At 36.5% G+C, this 23,497-nt stretch overlaps 1 protein-coding gene and 1 pseudogene across 1 annotated transcript; one reads left to right on the top strand and one right to left on the bottom strand.

The window, feature by feature from the left end:
- The first annotated feature begins 3,048 nt into the window (after positions 1-3,048).
- Positions 3,049-6,718, top strand: LOC122670625 (plant cysteine oxidase 2-like). The gene is made up of 5 exons (XM_043867569.1): positions 3,049-3,334; positions 4,660-4,778; positions 4,881-5,043; positions 5,621-5,839; positions 6,454-6,718. The coding sequence occupies exons 1-5, from the start codon at positions 3,115-3,117 to the stop codon at positions 6,576-6,578; spliced, it is 846 nt and encodes a 281-aa protein (XP_043723504.1). The 5' UTR covers positions 3,049-3,114; the 3' UTR covers positions 6,579-6,718.
- A 944-nt stretch (positions 6,719-7,662) lies between these two features.
- Positions 7,663-16,520, bottom strand: LOC122670728 (annotated as a pseudogene).
- Positions 16,521-23,497: the final 6,977 nt, after the last annotated feature.

Raw genomic sequence — 23,497 nt, 5'->3', positions numbered from 1 at the left:
ATTGTTCAATCACTTGTGGCACATATATGGAACTATCAAGATCCTCTACGTCCGCCTGCCCCTATTGTCGTGTGCGCCCCACACACAAGCAAGGCGGAAAATACCGCCTTACCCCTGCCCGAGCGCCTTGCTCGATTTGGGGTAAGGCGGTATTTTCTGCCTTGCTTGTGTGTGGGGCACACGACAGTACCAGGCAGGCGGAAGTAGGGGATTCAGATCCACATATGGAATGTCTTGTAAGCATCCAATCAATATGAACGAAAAAATTATTGCAAGATGAAGATAAAATGTGTTTTAATGATCTAATGATATATCATATATACTTTACTCTTGCATTTTACCATTATTATTTTTTTGGTAAACACATTTTACCAATATTGAAAATGCTAAACAAAGTTTACCAAAAAAAGGAAAATGATAAACGAATGTTTATAATGAAAACCAAATGCTAAAAACAAAAATAAAATATAATGAATTAAAATACTATTTGAATGATCACCATCCAAATGGGACATTAAAAATAATAAAACATTATAGTTACAAATGCTATCATTTCAATTGAAATCCTTTTGAAGCGATTGATGATGTGATCTTAAATCAGATTAAACCATGATATTGGTCACAATTTAAAAAAAAAGGATATGTTTTGTGGTAATGAAAAAGGATATTGAATATATCTTTCCAATGTAATGCAGAAGCACATCCTTCGCGCACCTCATAATCATATACTGAGGGGATACTGGGGGATGGTATGCACATCCTCCGCTAACATCCCATTCTCTCTCTCTCTCTCCTTCCCATGTTGAGAGCTAGAGAGAGGGGGCGCATCGATGCCCACAAAGAACATTCCCCCAAATAATTGATACACTTCTCAATAAAGAGAATTGTCCTTGAAAGATAAACAATACCGTTGAGAATTGTAGATTTAAATCTTGTCCACAGACATAGTCTGATAGGTTGGAGATTAAGCAATTTATGTTTGTAGAAATTCTAATTGTTCAACCACTTCAACCCATGAGGTAGCTTAATTCACTTAAGCCATGTTTGGATATTAAGAAAAAAAAAAAATCATAATGAAACAAAAATCACGGTGATGCAATGATTAATTTATGTGTCTATACCTCTCTCTTCAAATTCAATTTTTTTTAAAATTTTTTTTTGTCCTGTACATCCAAACTCATGCTACCTCTTTGTTTTGTTACAATGAAAGCTGAAAAGACATGACATTAAAAAAAAAAAAAAGAGAAGATAATTTGGCAACTAATTTACATTATAAAAAGAGATTCTCATAATGTCAGAGTGAGGATTTCTTCCCATGCATTTTACTTATAAAATTCATGAGATCCACATTGATATTCTGTCTCTTTTTGTTAGTGTAGTTACCGGACCTGGCTTTCTTTCAACAGTGGTGGGAGCTAGCTAGAGGATTCAGCCCAGCAAAAATTGGGGTGGGCTTGTCATTTCATAGGGGGTTCCACCTTTGAAATGACCCAAACACTCTTATTTTTGTTAGGTTGGATCCGCCATGACTGGAGGAGATCCGAATACACGATTTACCACTCTAATATCATGAAAAACCTATATCATTTAATAAACAAGAAATTTTTTTTGTTAAAAATCTATTCTATTTATTTTTCTCCATCTCACATAAAATGACGTTGCTATCCTCCTATGTATGAAATCATTTTATCGCACTTTATTGGTGCAACTTTAAACAAAAAAAAAACCTCCAAGGTTGGAGATCGATGTACGTCTTTGAATAATTTTATTTTAGAGGGGATAGTGCTTCGTGCCTCTGCTTTCTTAGATTTGGAGTAAGTTATTGACTAAATCCACCTTAGATCGGGCGTAAGAACCTATTAAATTGTGAAAAGGTTATGCGACAAACAGAAAGTGGTTTTGGATTTAGGTGGTCACGACTTCTCATGTTGCACGCCTGAGTGGACTCGGTCCCCACTCCTCACGCGCGGGGGAGATCTCGTTCTCCAAGGCATGATTTTAGAGCGTGGTATCAGTTTGGGTATCGATCACCTTCAAAATCAATACGTGATATGAAATTGATATGGATCGATCATATCAGATAAGTTTTCCTTTGGGTCTGTTTTCTTGACTAGTTTACTCATTCTCTGTACCATTTCACCAATATGATATCGACTAGGTATTAGTATCGATCACCTTCAAAATCGTTTAGTATCAACCATATCAGGTGATCCAAGATCAATACCTCAAACTATGCTCCAAGGTTCACACCTCTCAATCACACTTTCAACTTCTCGAACGGTAGCCTCCATCCCAACCCAAAGGTGGGGCCTTCTTCGTGAAATCAGTGATCCATAGCTTCTCTAGAGGCGTTGGATTAGCATCTCTTTTTCTATAGCTCCATTTTCAAATGGATCGAGAGTAAGGTTTTAGTAATTGGTATCAATATAGATCTCTGCCGATGTCAATCCGATAACCATTTGGATCCGTCCATATGGGTTTGGATTGGTCATGTTTTTCTTTTATAAAATCTTTTTTTTTTGTTTTTTGAAAACGGCCAGATATCCACTGATACTGATACGAATCGGCCGATCCCGATTCTTCAAACCTTGGTCAAGGGTATTGACTCTTGACTCTTGACTCTGTTCAGAGGGAAGGAATTCCTTTGGAAAGGGAAAAGCAGAAATAAAATTCCGCTGTTTGGAGAGCCCATAGGAAAGCTTTGCATAGCCCCTGGTTTTCGTTTCCAAAAAAACAAATAATTTCTGAAGCAAAACCCTAACCCATATTGTGTCCTTTTATACTCCTTTCGGCCACTACCCATCGCCTTCAACAGGGAAACCAAATCAAATTCTCCACATCTCTTTCCTTCTTTTTCTTCCTTTCTTTATCCACCTGCGATTCCAAATCCAAACGTTTTTTAATGTAGAAAAGGAAAATTCAAAATATCATCTCTATCTTCTCTCTTTCTAAAACACTGAATAGACCCATTTACCTCCCATGTGCAGTCGGTGATGGTTATCTAGTTAACCCATCTCGTAATCCTGCAAAACTTACCAGAAACTCATCCAGGAATTCTTATTTCTTCCTCCTCTATACTTTTCTTTTAGTAATTGCTTCTTGGGTTTTGTCTGAATGAGGATTGAAACGGGCTTGGTCGATCGAAAAGGTCAGGACATGTACGAATTTCCGGGGGAGAAGAACAACAAGCCCAAGAAGAACCGGAAACGCAACAAGAAATCAACGACCAGCGTCGTTCAGAAGCTCTTTGAGACCTGCAAGGAAGTGTTTGCCACCGGAGACGCTGGGATTGTTCCTTCCCCTGCGGATGTCGAACGCCTGCGCTCGGTACTTGGTATGTGGTTTGTTCTTGTTATGTAATGATTGGAAGTGGTTGGTTGGATACCTGTTTCAATTTCCTTCCAATCTGTGTGTGTTACAAGTTTTCGCTGAAGACTATTGAATTCAAATTTCCCAATACATGTTGAAATTTCATTTCGGTGTTCCCTGTTTGAACTTTGAAATCAGTACTTTTGGTTTCGTTATGGGTTTTGATTTTCTCTAAGTATTCGGTACTGGATTGAAATAATTTGATTGAACTTGGTAATTTCTCATTTTTGGCTTTTTCCCACTGAGTTTCGAAGCTGAGATGTTTTCCAGCCTCATTTTCATCCATGTTCAAGCTACGAGCTTGTTCAAGAGTAAATCCTGTGAACAATTCTTCACTTGGATTTGCTACCCTTTGGTGGAGAAATCAATGATTGGGGAGAAAATCATTGAATTCCCAGGAAGAACCTCCCCAGCCTCCCTTTTCCCTGCTCAGAAAACGAGTTTTAATTACTGGATTACAAAGTATCCATTGCTGGGAATTCGAATTTGATCTCCTATCATACCTCACAAGCAGCAGCTAGTTCCAGGGCTCCATTTGTCTTGTTTTTACTTGTTTGAAGAACTTTCTCTGGCGTCTTTGCTTTCTTTTCTTTAATTTTGACTTCTTGCGTTTAGGCAGATGCAATGTATTATGTCTGTCCGTATGTCACGTGCTCAAATGCATGTGCGCACAAACAGGAACTTTGCTTAGAAGTGTGATTATTTTATGTTGATTGTCTTGTTTTACTTGTTTGATTAATTTCCTCTGACGTATGTGCTTTCTTTTCTTTGATTTTTTTACTTTCTTGCATTTAGGCAGATGCAATGTATTTTGTCTGTGTGTGTTCTGTAGGTGGTTGGCCATTAGTCTATATTGTGGAAGCAATTATCTTCTGGCCTTGCGGATTTAATTTAATTGATATTGTATTCTCTAGGTAGTTGGCCTTGAATCTCAATACTGGATTCAATTGAGTTTCTTACCAAGTTACCATTCCTTCTGTAAACTGAAAATACTGACCACCATGTTTCCTGGGTTGGTGCTTTCTTATCCAAACTCAAACTTGTTGACTATTTTCCTCCTATTCCTCCAAACATATCCATATATGCCAATGCAATTACCATAAGCTTCAAGTAGGCACACCCAAAAAAAAAAAAAATGATGACTTAGGATTGGTAGATGTATGCATATTCATGTGCTGTCCAAAAGAACTGTGATCAAAGATGATCATTGCATACATGTGGAACATACTTTGAAGTATAATCTAAGTTTCTGTTTCAATCTTATGCTTAAAAGTATGAATTTTCATGTAGATAGCATGAAACCAGAGGATGTTGGGTTGACTGAAGACTTGCCATATTTTCGAACGATTGATGGTGAAGGCACCCCTCCAATAACATACCTGCACCTCTATGAATGTGACAGATTCTCGGTATGTTTGCTTCTCTGGGAGCTTTAAAATAATGGATAACCATTGACTGGTGGGAAATACAGTTTTGATTGTTCCTCATGGATCTCACTTGAATTCTTGCAGATTGGGATATTTTGCCTGCCACAATCTGGAGTCATTCCTCTTCATAATCATCCAGGCATGACTGTTTTCAGTAAGCTCTTATTTGGGTCCATGCACATCAAATCATATGACTGGGTAACTAATGTATCCAACAACACAAAGGAGAATCTCAATCCTTTGCACTGTAAGTTTTCCCCACTATTGTCTCCTGTTCTTCCATCCCCACTTTTCCAAAACACCGACAAACAATTCAACTTTAACCATGTACTTCCTGTGGGCATTACCCTGAGTGCTAGTTTTCTGTTTTATTCGGACTCTCTTAAGGACACAGCCTGTATGGACTATCTCTAGGGAGTACTTGAGTGGAAGTCAAGAACATCTGAATATTTTGGTCAGTATTTGGGTGGTTGTAGAGGGTGGACCTTGGCAAAACGGTAAGTTTGCTCCATTGTGACTTAGTGGTCGTGGGTAATAGCCTTTCCGTGGAGTAGTCTCGTGCACTGGGTACACCCCTTTTTTTTATCTGGGTAGTTGTACTTACTAAAAGGCCCCTGCTTATAACCCTCCCCAGACCCCACAGTGACAGGAGCCTCGTGCACTAGGTACACCCCTTTTTGTTTTTTTATCTAGGTAGTTGTACTTACTAAAAGGCCCCTGCTTTTCTCGGGGTTACATAGACCAAAGTACTCCTAGATGCTTTTTGGGTTTTCGCTAAGCTCATGAAAACTTGATCAATACCTGCCTATATCCAATGTTTGCAGATCAGCCCACTGGGATCAGGTTAGCAAAGATAAAGAACAATTCCGTCTTTACTGCCAAATGCAATACATCCATACTATATCCAACTGCAGGGGGGAATATGCACTGCTTCACAGCAGTAACATCATGTGCTGTTTTGGATGTGCTGGGTCCTCCATATTCTGATGCTCAAGGCCGGCACTGTACATACTACCGTGACTTCCCATGTGCCAGCTTCTCAGGTATGGACTGTCTAGAATTTCTTTATTTGATACTACTAGGGATGATCCTATCATGTGGTGATATTCCGTTTAAAAACTAAATTAACATTAACAGAACTCACTGGAGTACACTAAATGGTGTCACATGGCAGTTTGAGTGAGGCTGAACTTTTGTTGACAAGTAGACCCATGAATGTCAAATATCAGCCTGAACAGACTTGGCCAAGTTGCCAATAAGACATTGTAAAATCTAACAGTTCTAAGAACCTTTTGGTATTGGTGTGTGGTTTGTGTGATTACATTTTCATCAAGAAAATAAAAAAATAAAAAAAAATCCAACAGTTCTAAGAGATGAGCCAATGCTTGGATTACCAAGGTTAGGGCTCTCAAACAGAGAATGCAGCTTTAGCTAACATGGGACCAGTGAGTTTGTGTTTATATATTTGAGGATGGTTGTGTGTTAGTGGGTAGGATTCAAGTTTTTAGTTTTCTGATTCTATGAAAGTGCCAACATTTATATACCCATCAAGAAAAAGGAAACCTCCTTTAGCTTCTAATGTGGAAATCAAAAGCAATGTCTATATTCATTCTGCTTAAAAATATCTAAAATTGTTGGTGTAAAACTGACTTTCCAGGAGATGCTGGTTTGGGAGCTGAAGAAGGGAGAGAAGAATATGCATGGCTTGAAGAGAGAGAAAAACCGGAGGACTTTGTCGTTTTAGGAGCTATGTATAGAGGCCCAAAAATTGTGGAGAAATGATTTTACTTTATTCATCTTCCAATAGCTCATCCTCTTCCAATTTTTGTTTTTTCTTTTTCTTTTCCCCACTCCAATCCTGTGTTATCGGTAACTATTGTTTTTTCTCAACAGTTTCTTTGTACATAAATGGAAGAGGGAAACAAGAAAAGGAAAAAAAGAAAAGAAAAGAGTTGTTCTGAGTACCTTTGGATTTGTTTTACAAAACTGAATTTATCAAGGAAATATTCTGACTTTATAGCACTTAGCCACCCTTGTACAATCTCCATAGTAGCTCAAGCATTCTTGGACAATGTTCTTAAGCTTTCATGGCATGTCGGCTTTGATAATGTTGGCTCTGCAGCACACTTCACGATGGCTGATTACACTCCTTGGGCACTGAGCTCCCTGGAGAATAGCCGAATCCATAATCGCGAGAGTTCTCCCCCAGAAGGGGGGATTTTACAGGTTTACTTGACTTTCCTCTTCGCTGTAGGAGCAGGACGTTTCAGCTGATGTGAAACTAGAGGATTTGGGACTGAGAACTCAACACAAAAGTGTAGTTTGGGGCTGAGAGTTCAACACGCGGAAGATGTTAAAACCAACGGTTCCTAAGAACCAGCCTCTCAATTCAAGACGACTCGTTAATTTTTGGAAAGGAGGGGGGATATTCTTATTAATCTTATGACTCTTTAGATGTTGTTGATTCCAGTCCAACTTAAGAACCACTCTCTCAAGTAATAATAGAAATTCTTTCTCCATTCCCCAACTAAACCCAGGGAAGAGCTGTTTTTCTGCCATCCTCGTAAAATTTACAAGAGCAGAGCCAAGGAGACCAGCCTTCATTCCTAGGCCACTAGTTTGCCACCATTCAGAAACAGGGTGCTTCTGAGTTCTGAGTCCCCAGGGTTGCCCTATGGAGAATCTCTCTGTCTCTCTCTCTCTCTCTCTCTCTTGTATATACAGTATCGTTATCTTCTCTTCATAATTATTTCAAGCAAATTAGTTTAAAGAACTTCTTTCTGGAATTTAAATTGAACTGGGGAGGTGAAAGTATGAAAAATTCTATATACATCGTTGAAATATCACCAAAGGAAAAACAAAAAAGAAAAAAGATCAAACATATTACATCACCTAATGCCTAATTTATTACAAAAGTTGTGTTAGCAGCCTTAACACCTAGTTAGGTGGGTGGTGGGGTCTCCCAATTCTCAGGCAAGGGACCAAAATCATATATGATTTCTCTATGGCAAGACCAGACGAGCCTAATTGCACCAGGGGTCCCAATTCCTCCACCACGGGGGTCTCCAGCTAGTCCAAACCTGTAGCACACTCATCTCTCTGATTTCATATACCTGCAATTTTAATGCACCTGTGAAAAACATCAGTACCAACATTTGCTTACCAATGATTCTGTGGAGCTCCTGTGGTTCGTACCCGAAGTCCAGCATATGTAGTCCCATTCACAGTCTTCCCAATTACTTCCTGCAAAAGGAGTTTTCATGAGAATGTTGGAACTGGAAAAGAGGTACCCAAAACTTCAAAGCATTATGTCAAGGAGTTGCCAATAGCCACTGTGCTTCTATCTTCAAAATGATACCAGGGAAAATTTATTTCTTGCCATTATTTTTGTTCTACTCTTACCCAAATGTTTGTTGTTTAATGGCAAGTCCCACACCTATTTTGAGAATGTTTGATTGGCTTCTATTGATGAAAAATGCCACTCTATCAACAAAACTTGAATGGTTAAACCCAAGAGCCATGCCACAATGGATGCAAAGTCAAGGTAAAGGTTTGCATCAATAAACACTCTCCCAGTAGATGTCATATATGATCTATTTCAACAGTCTTGTTAAGGTCAGCTCCCTTCGAAAAGCTTCCAGACTTTCAGTGTAGGGATAAGTTGGTTTCAGTTGACATGCATGTGTCTAGGTATCTCTTAAATTGTGGTAAACGACACAGGTATTTGAGGATATTCAATGTATTTATATACACCATTTCCAATTAACTTGTGGTCAAGAGTAAAAGCCATGCAACTACTTATCACTACTTAACATAACTATGTTTAGAAACCAGAACCAAAGGCTGAACTGAAGATAAAGGATCATGATTATGGACTCTTGCCTGCAGAAACAAGGGATCATTTGAAACCACTGCAGCTGTTAAATGTGCATGCATCCTCTCAAGAACATCTAATACAATTGGGAGCTGATCCTGTTTATAGTCGGTAATAATCTGCAGCCAAGCACAAAACCATCAGTAGCAGATCTGTACTTCCCAGCCATGAAAAACAAAAAGAGATTTGAGGTACAATTAGGACAGAGAACTTCGCATTCAACAATTTTCCTTTATGTTTCAACAACAACCATTTGCCTTTTGTCGCCTTTTTTTTCTCCCCCAAGACACAACTACAGAGACAGCCTTTAAATTGTCCAGATGATTGAAAACTATCATTAATAATCTTTTCTCCTCTGAGATGTTTTTCCACTCTAGGAGTTTCAACTTCAAGAATCAAGAAATTTTTTTGTTACTTCATCTAACACAACATACAAAGGCCTAGATGGGCTCTGTCAACCAATAAAAAGTTTTAGTTCTTTTTTTAATAGGTAGAAAATATTTATTTAAGATCAAAATAACTACCAACAAGTACGGCCCAAGATTTAAATTTATCAAAACTATACTACAACTGTAAGTGGGTTTCTTCTCGCCAGGAAATCCTTCTAAAATGAGTGGCAGTTCATTTTATTGGATATCTCAACCAGATAAAATATCAGATATAGCTCTGATTGTTAACCAGGAATGGTCCAAAGATTTCTGTCGTGACAAGCTTATAGTTGTTGTACTACACTATTTCTTTAAGAGGAATATAAACAGCAGTTGGCTTTATAGCACCATAGAAATGTGGAATAGAATGGTTTTTTAAAGCTTCACCACCCAAGAGTAGCTTCGATCCTGGTATTTGGAGGAGTTTACTCGTGTGCTCTAGCATTGCTGCAGTTGTGAACAGCCAAAATAAAGAACAATAATTGAATGAGCATTCAAACTGAACCAATATTTAAGATAATCAACTGAAAGTTTAAGAGTATGTATAACAGAGATGTATCCCAAGGGGAATAAAATACCTAATTCAAAAACGTGACTTAAAAAATTAATTCCATAAAACAAGAGAACGTAAAGAAATACATCAGGAAGATCCTATCAAAACTCTCCTAACTGCGATTCAGCTACATATGGTGAACATGAAGCAGGACAGTTCACATCTGAAGATAAAACCTAAAAGGTTCAATACATAATTATTTCATAATACGGAGATTTAATAGCCCAGATGTTTGCCACCAATGAACTAAAGCAGTCACTAACCGGCCTGGAAACATGTTTCCTTGAATTATAGCAGAGAAGGATAATGAAGGATAACCACAAAAAAGTAACTTGCTTACAGTTAGAACAGGGCCAATGGTTAAATCCTCCAGCTTTCTTCTCACAGCAAGTTCTTTTATTTTAGAAATAAGTGAACTTTTACCCCAGTTCTGCCCAAAGATACAGGAACTATCAGCATAAGAAGATAAGGCACAAGATGTATTAAAAGTTTACTTCCTGGTAAAATATGAATGCATAATAGTATGCCCATAATAAATAACCACATTGGACAAGAGCAGGCAAAAAAACTAAAAAAAAAAACCATTTTTTATCTTGGATATCACAATGCATGAAGACAAGGTCAAAAGCGTAATTCCTGGTAAAATATGAATGCATAATACTATGTCCCTAAGAAATAATCACATTGGAGAAAAGTCGGAAAAAAACTTTATACTAACAGAAATCATTTTTACATTTTGGATATCATGATTTGTGAAGACAAGATCTGGCTAAATTGTGGAACAGATTTAGTCTCTCTCTCTCTCTATATATATATATATATATATATATATATATATATATATATATATATATATATATATAATCAGCAACAACAAGAAGAGAATATATTAGAAGAAAGTCCAATAGATGAGAAAAAACATAGGACTAGAATGATGGGCCCAACAGAAGGGGGAGCAGGATGAAACCTGCCCTCAAATCTCCCATCCATAGTTTGGAAATAATTTGGAAGGAGAAGAGTTCAAGTCTAACTCATTTTGCCGATTCAGAAATTCGGTCAAAAAAGCAGACCATTGACAAAATTTGGATTCAGAGTAATTCAGGAACCATTTTGTGTTTGAAAATTCCAGAACAAAAAATTTTGTCCATTTTATTGAACTTCTAAATGAAAATTTGAAAATATTCCAAAAAATTCATCGATTTTTTCTTTATTTTTATTAGAATTTGAAAAGATTCTGAATTTTTTCCAATGGGAAATATTCTCAATTAATTAATTCCGAATTATTCGCGAACTATAAAAAAAGTTGCGAATTTTTCCAAATTTTTTTTTTCAAACCAGTTCGGACTCGATCTGAATTTTGCCGAATTATTTGTGAATCGCTAACCATCTACAAAAAAAAAAAGTTTAACACTTGGAATCAGGCATCGGATCAGTCTCCATCAATTCCAATTCTAATATGCTAGGAATCGGCCAGAATTAGTCAAGATTCTGTCTAACTTGGTCAGAACACAGGTTTTAACAATCAGGGTAAATCGAAATGGAGGTGAGTTGATTCTGATTCTAATCACCCGGTTCCAGTGATTCCAATCCAATTCTTAAAACCTTGACCACCAAGCTCTAGAACCTGCATGACCACACTCAACACTTCAGTAATCAGACAGACTAGAACCAACAGACAAACTCTGACCCTTCTCCTAATTTATTTTATAAGTCTTTAGGCATCATGTAGTGGGGGTCCTTTTCTAATGAAAATCATGAAACTAACTCTTGACTTATTTTTTAAAATTCTGCCCATTTTACATAGAAACTTATGGAGCTTAAAGAGAAAAACTAAGACAAAACAAACAGAACAGGAAAAGATTGTCCATCCAGCCTGTGCTATATGCCTGGATATGAATGATTGTACAGAAATCACTAGGTCAAAACATCTGTTTAGAGTGTTATATTGATATAAGGAACATCTACCTCATGCATGAATAGAATTGATTGTGCTGAGCATTTTTGACCACTGCATGCGAATGCATCTTGATCACATACCCAAGCAACATAATCAACCTGCACTTCAAAAACCAATCTGATAAGTCACCTTTATCCAAAAACAAGTATTTGAATGTCTATTTTGTGATACAAGATATATATTATCTGAGATACCTCATGTACGTCTGGACCTAAAACCTTCCAGTCAAAACCTGCATCTTCCAATTTAATACGCCCCTTAAGATCCACAGCCAACTTATCTGCTACTCGAGAGCTTCCTGTAAAAAGAGTCATCCTTGGTTCTGCCTGTTAAAATGATTTAAGAGAAGAAAACAGAAGGGATGAAATAAAAAGGCAAGAATTATTGAAAAGAAACCATCAGATAACATGATCAATTTGAACAAATACTGGACATTTTAGTGCATAGAGGAGTCATGCTATCCTTCAAAAAAGAGTCGACCTCTAATAATAGCTTGTTCATTGTCTTCCCATCAGAGTTGATGAAGTCAACATCCTCCTTTGGCAAGCCACAATAATGAAGCAGCCGAAGCATTTGTTCCATCACAATGCTGACCTACATATACCCTTTAGCTAGTCAATACTACAAGTTGGGGAAAAGAAAAAAGGAAAAAGAAAAATACAATGAGTGATGATTCGAAATAGACTTGGCAATAGAAGTGGAAAATAACTCAAAACAATCATTTTTGAACTAATATATGTTTATGTTAACCTTCCTATACCTGAAGTCACAAATGGAGCTTCACTGATGGCTTACCCACCAATAGTGTAAATTTTAGCTTATTCACCAACAGTGTACGTTGAACCTACAATAAGTCCGATACAAATCCACGAAAATTCCCTTGTAGACGGGTAGTACAAAAAAATTCACTAATGCAATTTATCAACATATCAGCTCCCTTTTACAACTAAGGATTGATTGTGCCCTATGAACTATTTTATATGTAGATGTTGAGGTAAATGAAATTCTTACTTCCCAGTGAAGCCTACGTAGCTTCTACAAACATACCTTGCTATCAACTTTAACAGCAGGCTTATTGCCCATATACAGTGCACCCATCATTTGCAGTAGAGGGATCTCTAGAGGAAATTGAAGGGAGTGATAATTGCCACCTGCAAAAATAGCCCTCCAAATATGACTTTGCAAATATAGAAGGTAATAAATGGAAAAGGCAAAGGGTTATGAAAAACTTGCATCTCTAACACGTACACAGAGAGAGAGAGAGAGAGAGAGAGAGAGAGATGAGCATGCACGCAGATAGGTAGGCTCTGTGTGTATGAGTGGGTGTGTTGCATATGTTAATACTCTCAAATCAATTCAGCTCAATAAAGCCTGATCGTAATAGATGATTTGTAACTTGCATAACATTACAGAATACAACAGAACAAAATACATACTTATGATGAAATCATGCTAGTTCATCTACCTTCATTGAAGTATTCTAACGATACAAAAGAAGATACAAGATCATGCCAACTTTAAGAATTGTTGAAATGCTTATGACCAAACTACAGTACATTAAATAAATTTTAGATTTTTCACTTTGTAGAAATTTGAACATCAATTGCTCCTAGGATTGGTAAAGGAAGGTGGCGGGGGGCGGGGAGAGAAAAAAAGAGAGAATAAATAATTCAAGGTCTTGCAAAAGTGATGCTAGTAGATGAACTTGGTGCATGGTAATGCTTTTGGGCCCATTGCAGCTACTCTGGAAATAAGTACATAGAAAAATAGTGGTCTTACAGGACCATATGGCCAACGAAAACCATGACTTTGTTGTCCAAGATGATCCCCAGGTGCAGCAAAAGACCTTGCTAGGAAACGGACCTGCCAGTTGAGGCAAAAAAGGGGAAAAACATTACTTCAGAAGATCCATAAGAAAGGTTATCAAGAAAAGATGGTTATATAGTTTTCATTTTTCTGAATACCTCAACCAAGCTCATTACTTAGAAAAGAAAGATAGGAAACTATAAATCTTGGCGCATAAAGCTAAGGTGCCTATTTTGTGACCACAAATGTCAGACAATGCATACTTTGATGCATCCAAGTAACATCAATACAACCAAAAAGAATAATGGGAAGCTATAACAAGTTTTTGCAAGTCCATATCCATTATATGTTGTCAATTCTAAGCACTTACTGGTTGTGGTGTAAGTATTCTCTCTATGCAAGCATTCTCTATTTATGAAAACATGAAAAAGGGAGAAAGTTTGCCTCACCAAGGATTAAAAGGTGAGGAGATGGTACTTTATGACACTTTTGATCGATATGGCAGTTGCATCTGAACTCCAAAAGTACATATGCACTTTTATAGTGTAATTTTAAAAATTGACGATAAGAGATTGGTTAGGATTGATTGTTCACAGAATGAGTCATTGCAGTGCAAATGATTCAGAACTTCTCTCTTATCCTCCATACTATCTATGCGTGCAGTATCAATGCATTTATATAAATATCATCATAAAGATTTAAATATTATTTCATTACCTGATCACCACAGAAATTCTCTAAAAACTTGCGGCTGACATAAACTTCAGCTTGTGCCTGTTGATAACTCCTTGGAGAAACCCTTTGAATTAGCCTTGTGAAGAAATTTGAAACCTGAGAAAGGCAAGGTTATTGCAAACTAAGAACATGGAGATATCATGTGACATTAAATTGGTTATGGCTGCAGGCTTCAGAATATAAGAATAGGGAGGAGGGGGGAACATTAATGTTTCCCTTCCCTGGCACATTACCTCAGGCTGACAAAGCATCTGTGCAGCCCTCATAGATATGTCTCCAAACATAAGATACCTGAGACACAATCACTCAAGTGAAGTTCTGGTTGTGGAGCTTTTTTGGAGATGATTAAAATACCAAAATTAAATTAAACAGGAATCACACAATATAGAATGAATACACTGTCAAATATATCTCTTGATATAGTTGCATCATGGTGTAAACATGGAAGGCAGTTTGGATGATTTTTAAGATTTCATATTTGAGAGGAGAGAGATACTAAGAAGGCCAAACCTCTCTGGTGCTTTAAATGGATTATGAAGACCAGATTTTGGACACTTGGACAAGCTCTCCACAAAAGGCTACATAAAAAGTAAGTGGAAAACTAATTAGGGGCACATACCATATGAGAAGATTGACTTATGTATTGTTAATCCTTGTATTTAAAGGAAACTAGAGTGGAAATAAATGAGGCTTCAGTGAGCAGCCCATGTGAAGTATGACAAAAAATCAACATTTGATTGATCTTTTTGCAAAACCAAGAAACAGGAATACCATATAAGAAGATAGAAGAAACCCAGTGTTTCGTAAATGCATATATACCTCTAGCTTCTTTTCATCCACTTCAGCAACTTTAAGGAATGATTCTCCATTTAATGGATCCACAACTTTAACCCGAGTCGACGATTTTGTCCACCTACCCTGCACTAAAGGTACCAAAATCCCAAGTTCTAGTTATTTGAAAATTCATGGAGAATTGCCAAAAGAACAATGATCTAAGACCAGAACATCTCCCAAAGAACACCATCAATGAAGTAGGTTCCAATGACCAAGACATGGCAAAATGCATTGGGTTACTGTAAAATGTTGAGAAAACTAAACTAGGTTTTAATACCTAATATTAGTCAGATCCAATCCAGTAAACATACAACATTCTTTAATGTCTTATATCAAAAAAGGTTGCACAACATGAAAGGAAAATTTTATATTGAATTCAAAATAGAAATTAATAGAAATTATGATATAGCATGACCTGTGTTGTTCCGGGTAGAACTGCGATAAATGAGGGAAATATGCAGAGAGCTATATCTATATGTACTTAATAAATACAACCCCTCCTACACAAACAATATATAGAAGTCCTACAAAAGAATTGCATTTTCATTTTCTGCTTGCTTTGCAAAATTTGAAACTTTGGAGTCAAACCCTTCAAGTTGCTAGTTGCTAGTAATGCTTAGCATAGACAAGACATGCTACTATGGTTACGGTTGTGATACCTACCCAAGTTGTGCACCTCAGCAGGTTGAGATTCTGAGATTTTTTCAACATCAACTGTAGCAAAAGTCAGTGAATGTACAGATCTATAGTGATTAAAAGAAGAAAGTTGTTAGGAACAGAATCATGAGAATGAAAACAACCAAAATACGTATACAGAAATTTACATATTAAACACAAATAGGAAATATTGGTCCATTGAAGTTTGATAAATCTCTTAGGAAAGAAAATAAAATGGAAATTGATCCGAATCTGTTAATTTAGGTTTGCTCTGATTCTTAATACTGGTGAGGAAATGCAATAACACTGCTTCTACTGATTGCATAAGTAGCATGAGAAACACTGATAGGCAGAGCAGGTTGAGCAGGAACATATAAGAAATTCAGTAATCCAAATATTAATCTTGCATCAGACAAGAAACAGGCCATCCACTGAAAAAGTAGTGAATAACTGTATAGTGAAAAGTGAGACCAATCTGGAAACAAGAAGATTCCAGCACCTTATCAACTAAACCCCGGTTTGAAACTGATCAGCTCATATTTCCTTACATCAAAGAGAATAATTGAGAATAGCAGGAAGCCCAAATCATCTTCAGCCGATCATGATCTTAACAGTTAGAGGTAAACCATTAAAGTTATTGTCGATAACAAATAACCCATTAAAGGAAATCTAGTAAAGTTGCCAGAATCAAGTTGACACAACTTCATACCTGGAGAGATAAGATGAAGAGCTGAACCAATTAAAGGCCAATTTAGGAGCGCCCGCTCTCATCTCCCTACAAACTGCTAACTTATGCATGGCTTCAGTAGTTCGGAATTCAGAGTCACAGATAGAAACCCTTAAAACCCTTTTCTCCAAAGCTCAAACAAGAGGTGGATAAGCAAGAGTGAAGTGCTAGTTATTAGCAAGCCCCAGGGGATGGAAGTTGGAACTTCGTTGTGAGCTGTGTTTGGAATGACGACATTGTCAAGGAGGAGCTGCCGAGTAAGGTCCCGCCGATTAAAATCAAATGACAGTTGTGGGATATGCTGCCATCTCATGTTTGTTTTCACTTTTCATTAAAGCAAGCAAGAGCAGCTTTTACTTTAATGGGTCCTCGCATTTGTGCAGATCAAGTCCTTTGATCTTAATGTGGAGATTGATCAGATGGGGGATATCAACGGATACTGGCACTCGCGCTTTGGGTTCCCTAAATATTTTTTGTTCGATTCGGAGCATTTGATCTTGTTTCTTTATCAAATGATTGTTTGGAAAAATTGGCATGAAAGAGACGGATCTTTATCGTCTCGCCCAGTGCACCTACGTGGTGCATCCGGCGGTGCACAACACTTGAGAGGAGAAAAATCCATCATTCTCCTTGTGTGGTGTACCGTGAGATGTGCCACCTTGGTGCATTGGACAGTGCTAAAACCCCGACCCAATAAGTATATATATATATATATATATAACTTTATCCTAGATTTATTTCTAAGTAAAGTAAAGAAGCTCTAACTATATATCAATGTACTAGATTCTTAGTGTTTAAGTGTATTTTAAAGAGACTATCAACATAGAATCTAGTACCTTAATTGGGAGAATATCGAAGAAAAAGAGACTCCCTAGTACCTTAAAAATATCGAAGAAAAATAATGTTTGTAAATTGTTTTCAAAATTAATATTATTTATTAATAATTATTTTTACAAATATTTTTAAAAACATTTTAATGGTCCAATTGGAATTAAAAATTTGTGAAATTGCATTTTCATAGACTGAGGTTATGACAGTAAATTTATACATATCTTATAGCCTCCTATTATGTGATGTTGTATTGTAGAGGGACTAATGCGTAATTTTCTACTTAATTTGAGAGATTTTCGTTATATCTACTTGGTCTATGTACGAATTGATAAATACTACATTGAAAATGTGGCATTGACCTAACACATGGCATACTAGGTGAAATCCCAATGAGATCCTACCCCTTCCCATTTATTGTCTAACCTATTATGATAGCTTAATTTCTTCATTGACAACTAATATGGGAGTGTTCAGTAAGAATGAAATCATGAGGCATTGAATAAAGTTGCTATATCTCATATTAGGTAAGGGAGAAAGAAGCTAGGCAGTGAAAACTTGTCTCACTACTCTAATTAAAATTAATTTGAATTTATACCATATATGAGATGGTATCTCATAAGGCATGATATCAAGGATTTTCAATCGATTGCCATACTTAGGAAAGTATGAAAGTTGTCTATTGATAACTCAATATAATTCTATGGGAGAAAGAATGCCATCCGGTTGCGCCAGACACGTCGTCTTTGCGTCCTGACATAGGGGCACGTGACATGATCGCTGCATCTGTGGTCATTTTCGAGATTCCAAGAGGGTGCAACGGTCATTATGCTCGCCCTTGTCTAAAGACACAGGGGCGGCGTGCGTTATGCGATCGGGTGGTGTTCTCTTTCCCTTATTCTAATTAGTTAGAATATTGAGATATACATTTGGACAATAAAATCTCTCTCTCTCTCTCTCTCTCTCTCTCTCTCCCACCATATTTGCCTCTCCCTCCCCTCCATGTTTTGCTTGGTCTCTCCATCTCTCCTCTTATGTGTGAGTGTATGGGAGAGATATTGCTTAGTTTTGTTGTCAACTAAGCTTGTAGGACCAAAAAAGCAGAGTTCAGATCTGCTACCCACATGGGGACGGATGGGGACAGATCTGAACCCTCCATGTCCCACACCCCATGGAGGGGTCAGATCTGTCCCCACCCGTTCCCATGTGGGTAGCTGATCCGGATTCCCAAAAGCATGCCACAGTGATCTTAGCCTTTAGTGTGAAAAATGAAAGCCCATTTCCTTATGGACTGGGTGTAAAGGGCTAAGAATGACAACAACATTGAAACATGGAGGGCCAATTCTGGCTCATTGAACTCAATCATGTTTTCGTTCAAGAAAGAAGAACAATAGTTGTTCTCTATCCTCAACTGATCCCATTTTGGCCAAGTTTTTTTAACACAGCCAAGTTTTAGAAGTGAAGGGTTTTTGTTACATGAGTTCCATCGATCCTCTGCCGTACTGTACAGTGTGCGATGCACATCCTGCGGTACAACAGAGGCCACATGTGCCAACGTGGCACACATGGCCTTTGCTGTGCCACAGGATGTGCACCGCATACCTTGCAGTACGACGGAGGATTTTTATAAGATGTCAATTCTGTTACTTGGTTTATGAAATGTTAGAGCTCAAAATCATGGGCCAAAGGTTTTAATTAGGCCCAGCCTTTAGGAGGCAGAACTACTTTACAGCCCACCTCATAAATAATTGTTGCGATGCAAGAAAAATAAAAAGGAAGAGAAGTGAAATCAAATTAAAACTAAAATGGAAACTCTTGCAATCATAACCTAACTATGATTATATGACTGACTCCAAAACATTCAAAATCTATATCATTAAATGTTTTACCAAAAAAAAATATATCATTAAATGTAAAAAGAGAAAATAAAGATTCCATTTGTGAATATTAGTAAACTTTAAAAGAATTACACAATCATAATTACAAAAGTTTTCATTTTCATTTTTAAATCTGATTTCACTTCTCTTTCCTTGCAGCTAGGTGGAACCTGAATGATACAAGTCAAGCGCGTAGAGGACCTTGGGTTTATCTATTCACAAAATTTCTTTTGTTGTTTAAATTGTCACCCAATGCAAACAAGTTGGCCTGGTCATAGATTTCATAGTGGATGGGGGTCAAGAAAACTACAATTTGGCTTGTTCATGGATTTCATAGTTGATGGGGGTCAAGAAAACTACAAGTTGGCCTCTTCATGAACTGGAACTGAGCTGTTTGCTATTCTCAACGACCTTGATTGGGCTAAATCAAGAGATTTGAAGTTGAAAGAAGTTTGGTGCTCCAACACGGCGCTACCTAGACTTCTTCCAACTCCATCCCATTCTTCCTGGCCTTTCAAGTGTTGAAATATTTTTTGCAGATTTTGGATCAATCCAAAGATATTTTGTTCAAACCTTTGACGGATCCCCCTCTCCTAACTTGGTTTAGATCTTTAGCAAAACAACCTTCTACTAATGTACCCTGTGTCGTTGAACACTATACAACTTTACCATCTTTTTAATATATAATTTTCTGTTCTCATTAAAAAAAAAAAAAAAGTTGGCCTCTTCATAGATTTTATAATGGATGGGGGGTCAAGAAAACTATTCAATAGATAGAGAGAGAGAGAGAGATGAAAAGGAAATAGTTGGAAGGATTCAAGTAAAAAAAAACAAGAAATCTAACAACCATTCAAAATAAGCTTAATTAGAATCATTTAGCTTATTACATAGACCAATTAGTAGTTCAGCACATGTCCTGCCAGCCATTTAATTTTGTATGACCTCTTAGATATGTTCCCATGACTTACAAATGGACTTGCAAATATATGGGACAACTAAAAGAAAATAAAAATCCATAAGGACAGCTCATATATTCTTGGTGATGATAAGTTGTACAAAGTAACCAACCAGAATAAGCTTTTAGTTCCATAAAAAAGGAAAAAGAAAAAAGATTAAGCTTTTAGTTTGTTTCTTTTTCCTAATGAATATGATTTTTAAAAAGGGGAGTGAGGTTCTTATTGAAGTGATATTTTTTAACCATATGGTAGTGTTTGTTGAGACTTAAATTTGTGACCCGCCCTCAGGGCCATAACTCAGGGTAAAAAATTTTTAGTCCTGACCCGTCTTCAGGGCCAAATATCTTAACCCAGGCCCTATTCGGGCTCAGGGCAGGTTTGAGCCAACAGGATCAAACTTGCACCCCTAGCTTGTATATTGTAGTTTCATAAGTTTTAATTTTCTGAAATTAAAAAGGGAAGCTGTTTGGTAGAAATTGGCTTATCCACAAGTGAATTAATATTCTAAACAACACCTAACATATAATTTTTAGCTACCGTCGAAAGTAAGATATGACTTGCTGAGTTGGGATTATTTATAAATCATGCATTGGCTAAACATTTTGAATTTGTAATAACAACTAATTTGTTGTATTTTATTTAATATAATAACTGGTCTTCTAAATTTGGCCTTACCTTAAAATTTCTCTACGCAGATAATAAGTTAGATAAACTTACTTGTCTACCTAAGTTCGCAATATTTTAGGACCCAAACGTATTGAAGTAATTTAGCATTCTATTTTGTATTTAATTAAATACATAAATTGGTATATTTCATGTACATTTTTAATATACTTGTTACACTTGTCTACCAATAAATAAATAAATAAATAAACATGTTCTCTTTTTTTTGGTAAAAAATAAAGGAGGATGTTTCTTGCTTGGGAGCAGAGGGTGTGCTTGCACCTCCCACTCACTATCTCTCTCCTCGTCATAGGAATTGACCTTTTTGCCTTGAGGAGAGAGATAGAGAGCAAGACGTGCTAGCACACCCTCTGCTCTTGAACAGGAGACATTCTCCCAAAAAATAAATAGTACTCATTTTGCTCTTACTAGCTTAGCATCTTTGGGTCGCAAATAATGCTTAAAATGTAAATAATGTTGATGAACATCTCTAGATGTAGTCCTATACTATCTTAGCATCTTTGTGTCGAAATCGTGGTTAATGTGCAAATAGTGTTCATGAACCCCTCTGTCTCTCTCATCTACTATTCATGTTTTGGTCTCTCTATTAATACATTTGCTATTTTTAATTACATTTGCAGTAATCAAACATTAAAAGATATGGACTTGCAAGATAAATAAAGTTGACTTCTTGATAGTTGCAATATATATAAATATTAAATGATGTCATGTTATATAACTACTAAGAATATAGCTGGTTACAATTTTTTTTTTTTAAATAATAATAACATGCCCTAAGACAGTCTCATTTGAGGAATAAACTGAATCTTTATTTCCCACCAGAGAAAAAATCTTACTTTAAAATTGTTTATAATGCATTAAAAAAATTTAGAACTTACATCTCAACTATAACTACTCAATTCAAATCTAGATCAAAAGCATTGACCTAGTTCAATATATAAAATACAACTTGAGGTTATTTAATAAATCTAGAGAAAGTCTGAAGGTTGTGAGCTTTTTAAAAGTGCAAATGCCTTCTTAATCCACTACATCTGGGCCATCATATCTATTCATTCTTCATTTATGAATATTCATATACATATTTTTATATAATTGTATGGCATACTATAATGCAAGTACTTAATTAAGACCAATTGAGAAAAGAAAAATCTAGAGTAAACCAAAACAACACATTAAAATATACATACGTATTAGACTTAGTAGCATTTAACAATTTTTCTTTTTGGGTGAATAAATAATATGCATAAAAAAAAGAGAACAAAACCAAAAAGCAGGAAATAAGGCCAAATTAGCGAGAAGCTAAGAGGCACGACAAAGCCTTAGACATGGCGAAGGAAAAGGTTGTATGGGGCAAATCTTAGACGATGGATCCGTCTAGAATAGATGTCATAGCCATTTTCATCTTTTTTAGGACGCTTCGAAAATGTCATAGGGTCATACTGAAGGCAGGCTGAAGAAGGAGGGGTTGCTAATCAAGAACACGAAGAAAAGGAGATTCCAAGATTGGATCCACGATGGCATCACTCTGCATAGACTTTGAGAGCTCATCCAAAGAAGCGACAGATGAAGGTGCTTAACAAGTTAGGATAAAGTATTACAGGTATTGACCCATTTTTTTTTTATTAAACCAAGACAAGAAGATAAAGGTGCTTTGTTGCTCAAATGTATAAGAACCCAGATAAGCTAGCCTACAATAGATATGCAGTAACAAATTTGCTACAATATCATCAATACAAGATAGAAAGAGGTGCACCAATATCAAAGTTGAAGAGGATTAAGAACTTAAGGAATCAACAATCATAAATAAAAATATTGTTATTGTAATATTGCCCCGATATCAAAGTTGAACAAGCTTAATTAACTCATCAAGAACTTAATCAATAATAATGAATAAAAATATTGATACCTGATAAGGTATATGTTAGACATACATACGACATTTATTATATATGTATGTACCTCGTAAGTTGTTTAGTATCAATTATAATTATCCCAATCTACTTTGGACCGCACCCACATCGAATGTCTTGATTAGCCATACGAAGAAAGATGATCGTCGATAACTTAAATTAGTACATGAATATAGTTTTACATGTTGAAAAAAGAATTTGATTGGGAATTGGATTTCAATTCCTATTAGCAAAATCCGAGGCTAATTTGATAATATTCCATCACTTAGTACTAGGGTTTTACATTTTATCTCATAAATGTTCAATTCAATAGTAGAGGTTTTCTATCTTCGTCAGTGAATAAGTGCTCTCTCCGGCCTTCTCTATCATTCCATGATTAGGGTTTTTGTAAAAGCCTAATTGATTGTGGAGGAGATTGCATTCAAAAGAATGCAAAGCAGTACATGTGCATGAGACTCAATGTGAAAGGGCTAAGATCGCATGGAAACTTTACGTTTGTGAAGTTTTAGATAACGATCGAAACCCTAAGTTTCGTTATGAGATTGAATGATTTTTTCCATCGGTTGTAACGATTCGAAATCGCTTCCAATAAATCGTACCAGCAATTCTAACAATGCATATAGTTATGATTGATGTACCTCAGTTAAATAAAATGTTGCTTCTTGTCTTTGCAATGATTTTGGAACGTGAAAGGGGTCAAGTAACATATTTTTTTTTATTGGAAAAAGAAAGCTAACTAGTTGCGTGCTTCTTGTGCCAAACACAAGAGCACACGAAAAGATCGTTCAACCCCAATAAATTGAAAATTGTATCCAAACCAATGTCTTTGTGCATGCTCTCATTGACCCCTGCACTGATGCAGAGCCTACACGACC

Source organism: Telopea speciosissima, chromosome 8, assembly GCF_018873765.1.
Source record: "Telopea speciosissima isolate NSW1024214 ecotype Mountain lineage chromosome 8, Tspe_v1, whole genome shotgun sequence".
In the NCBI taxonomy this organism is placed as follows: domain Eukaryota; kingdom Viridiplantae; phylum Streptophyta; class Magnoliopsida; order Proteales; family Proteaceae; genus Telopea; species Telopea speciosissima.
Note: the sequence above shows the minus strand (reverse complement) of the source record. Positions and strands in the feature narration are given on the sequence as shown.

What these genes read in the sequence shown, in the direction of transcription:
- LOC122670625 (XM_043867569.1), top strand. Translation starts at nt 3,115, where the DNA reads ATGAGGATTGAAACGGGCTTGGTCGATCGAAAAGGTCAGGACATGTAC. An exon ending in ACGCCTGCGCTCGGTACTTG is followed by an intron (nt 3,335 to 4,659) that starts GTATGTGGTTTG and finishes ATTTTCATGTAG; the next exon opens with ATAGCATGAAACCAGAGGAT. An exon ending in CCCATGTGCCAGCTTCTCAG is followed by an intron (nt 5,840 to 6,453) that starts GTATGGACTGTC and finishes CTGACTTTCCAG; the next exon opens with GAGATGCTGGTTTGGGAGCT.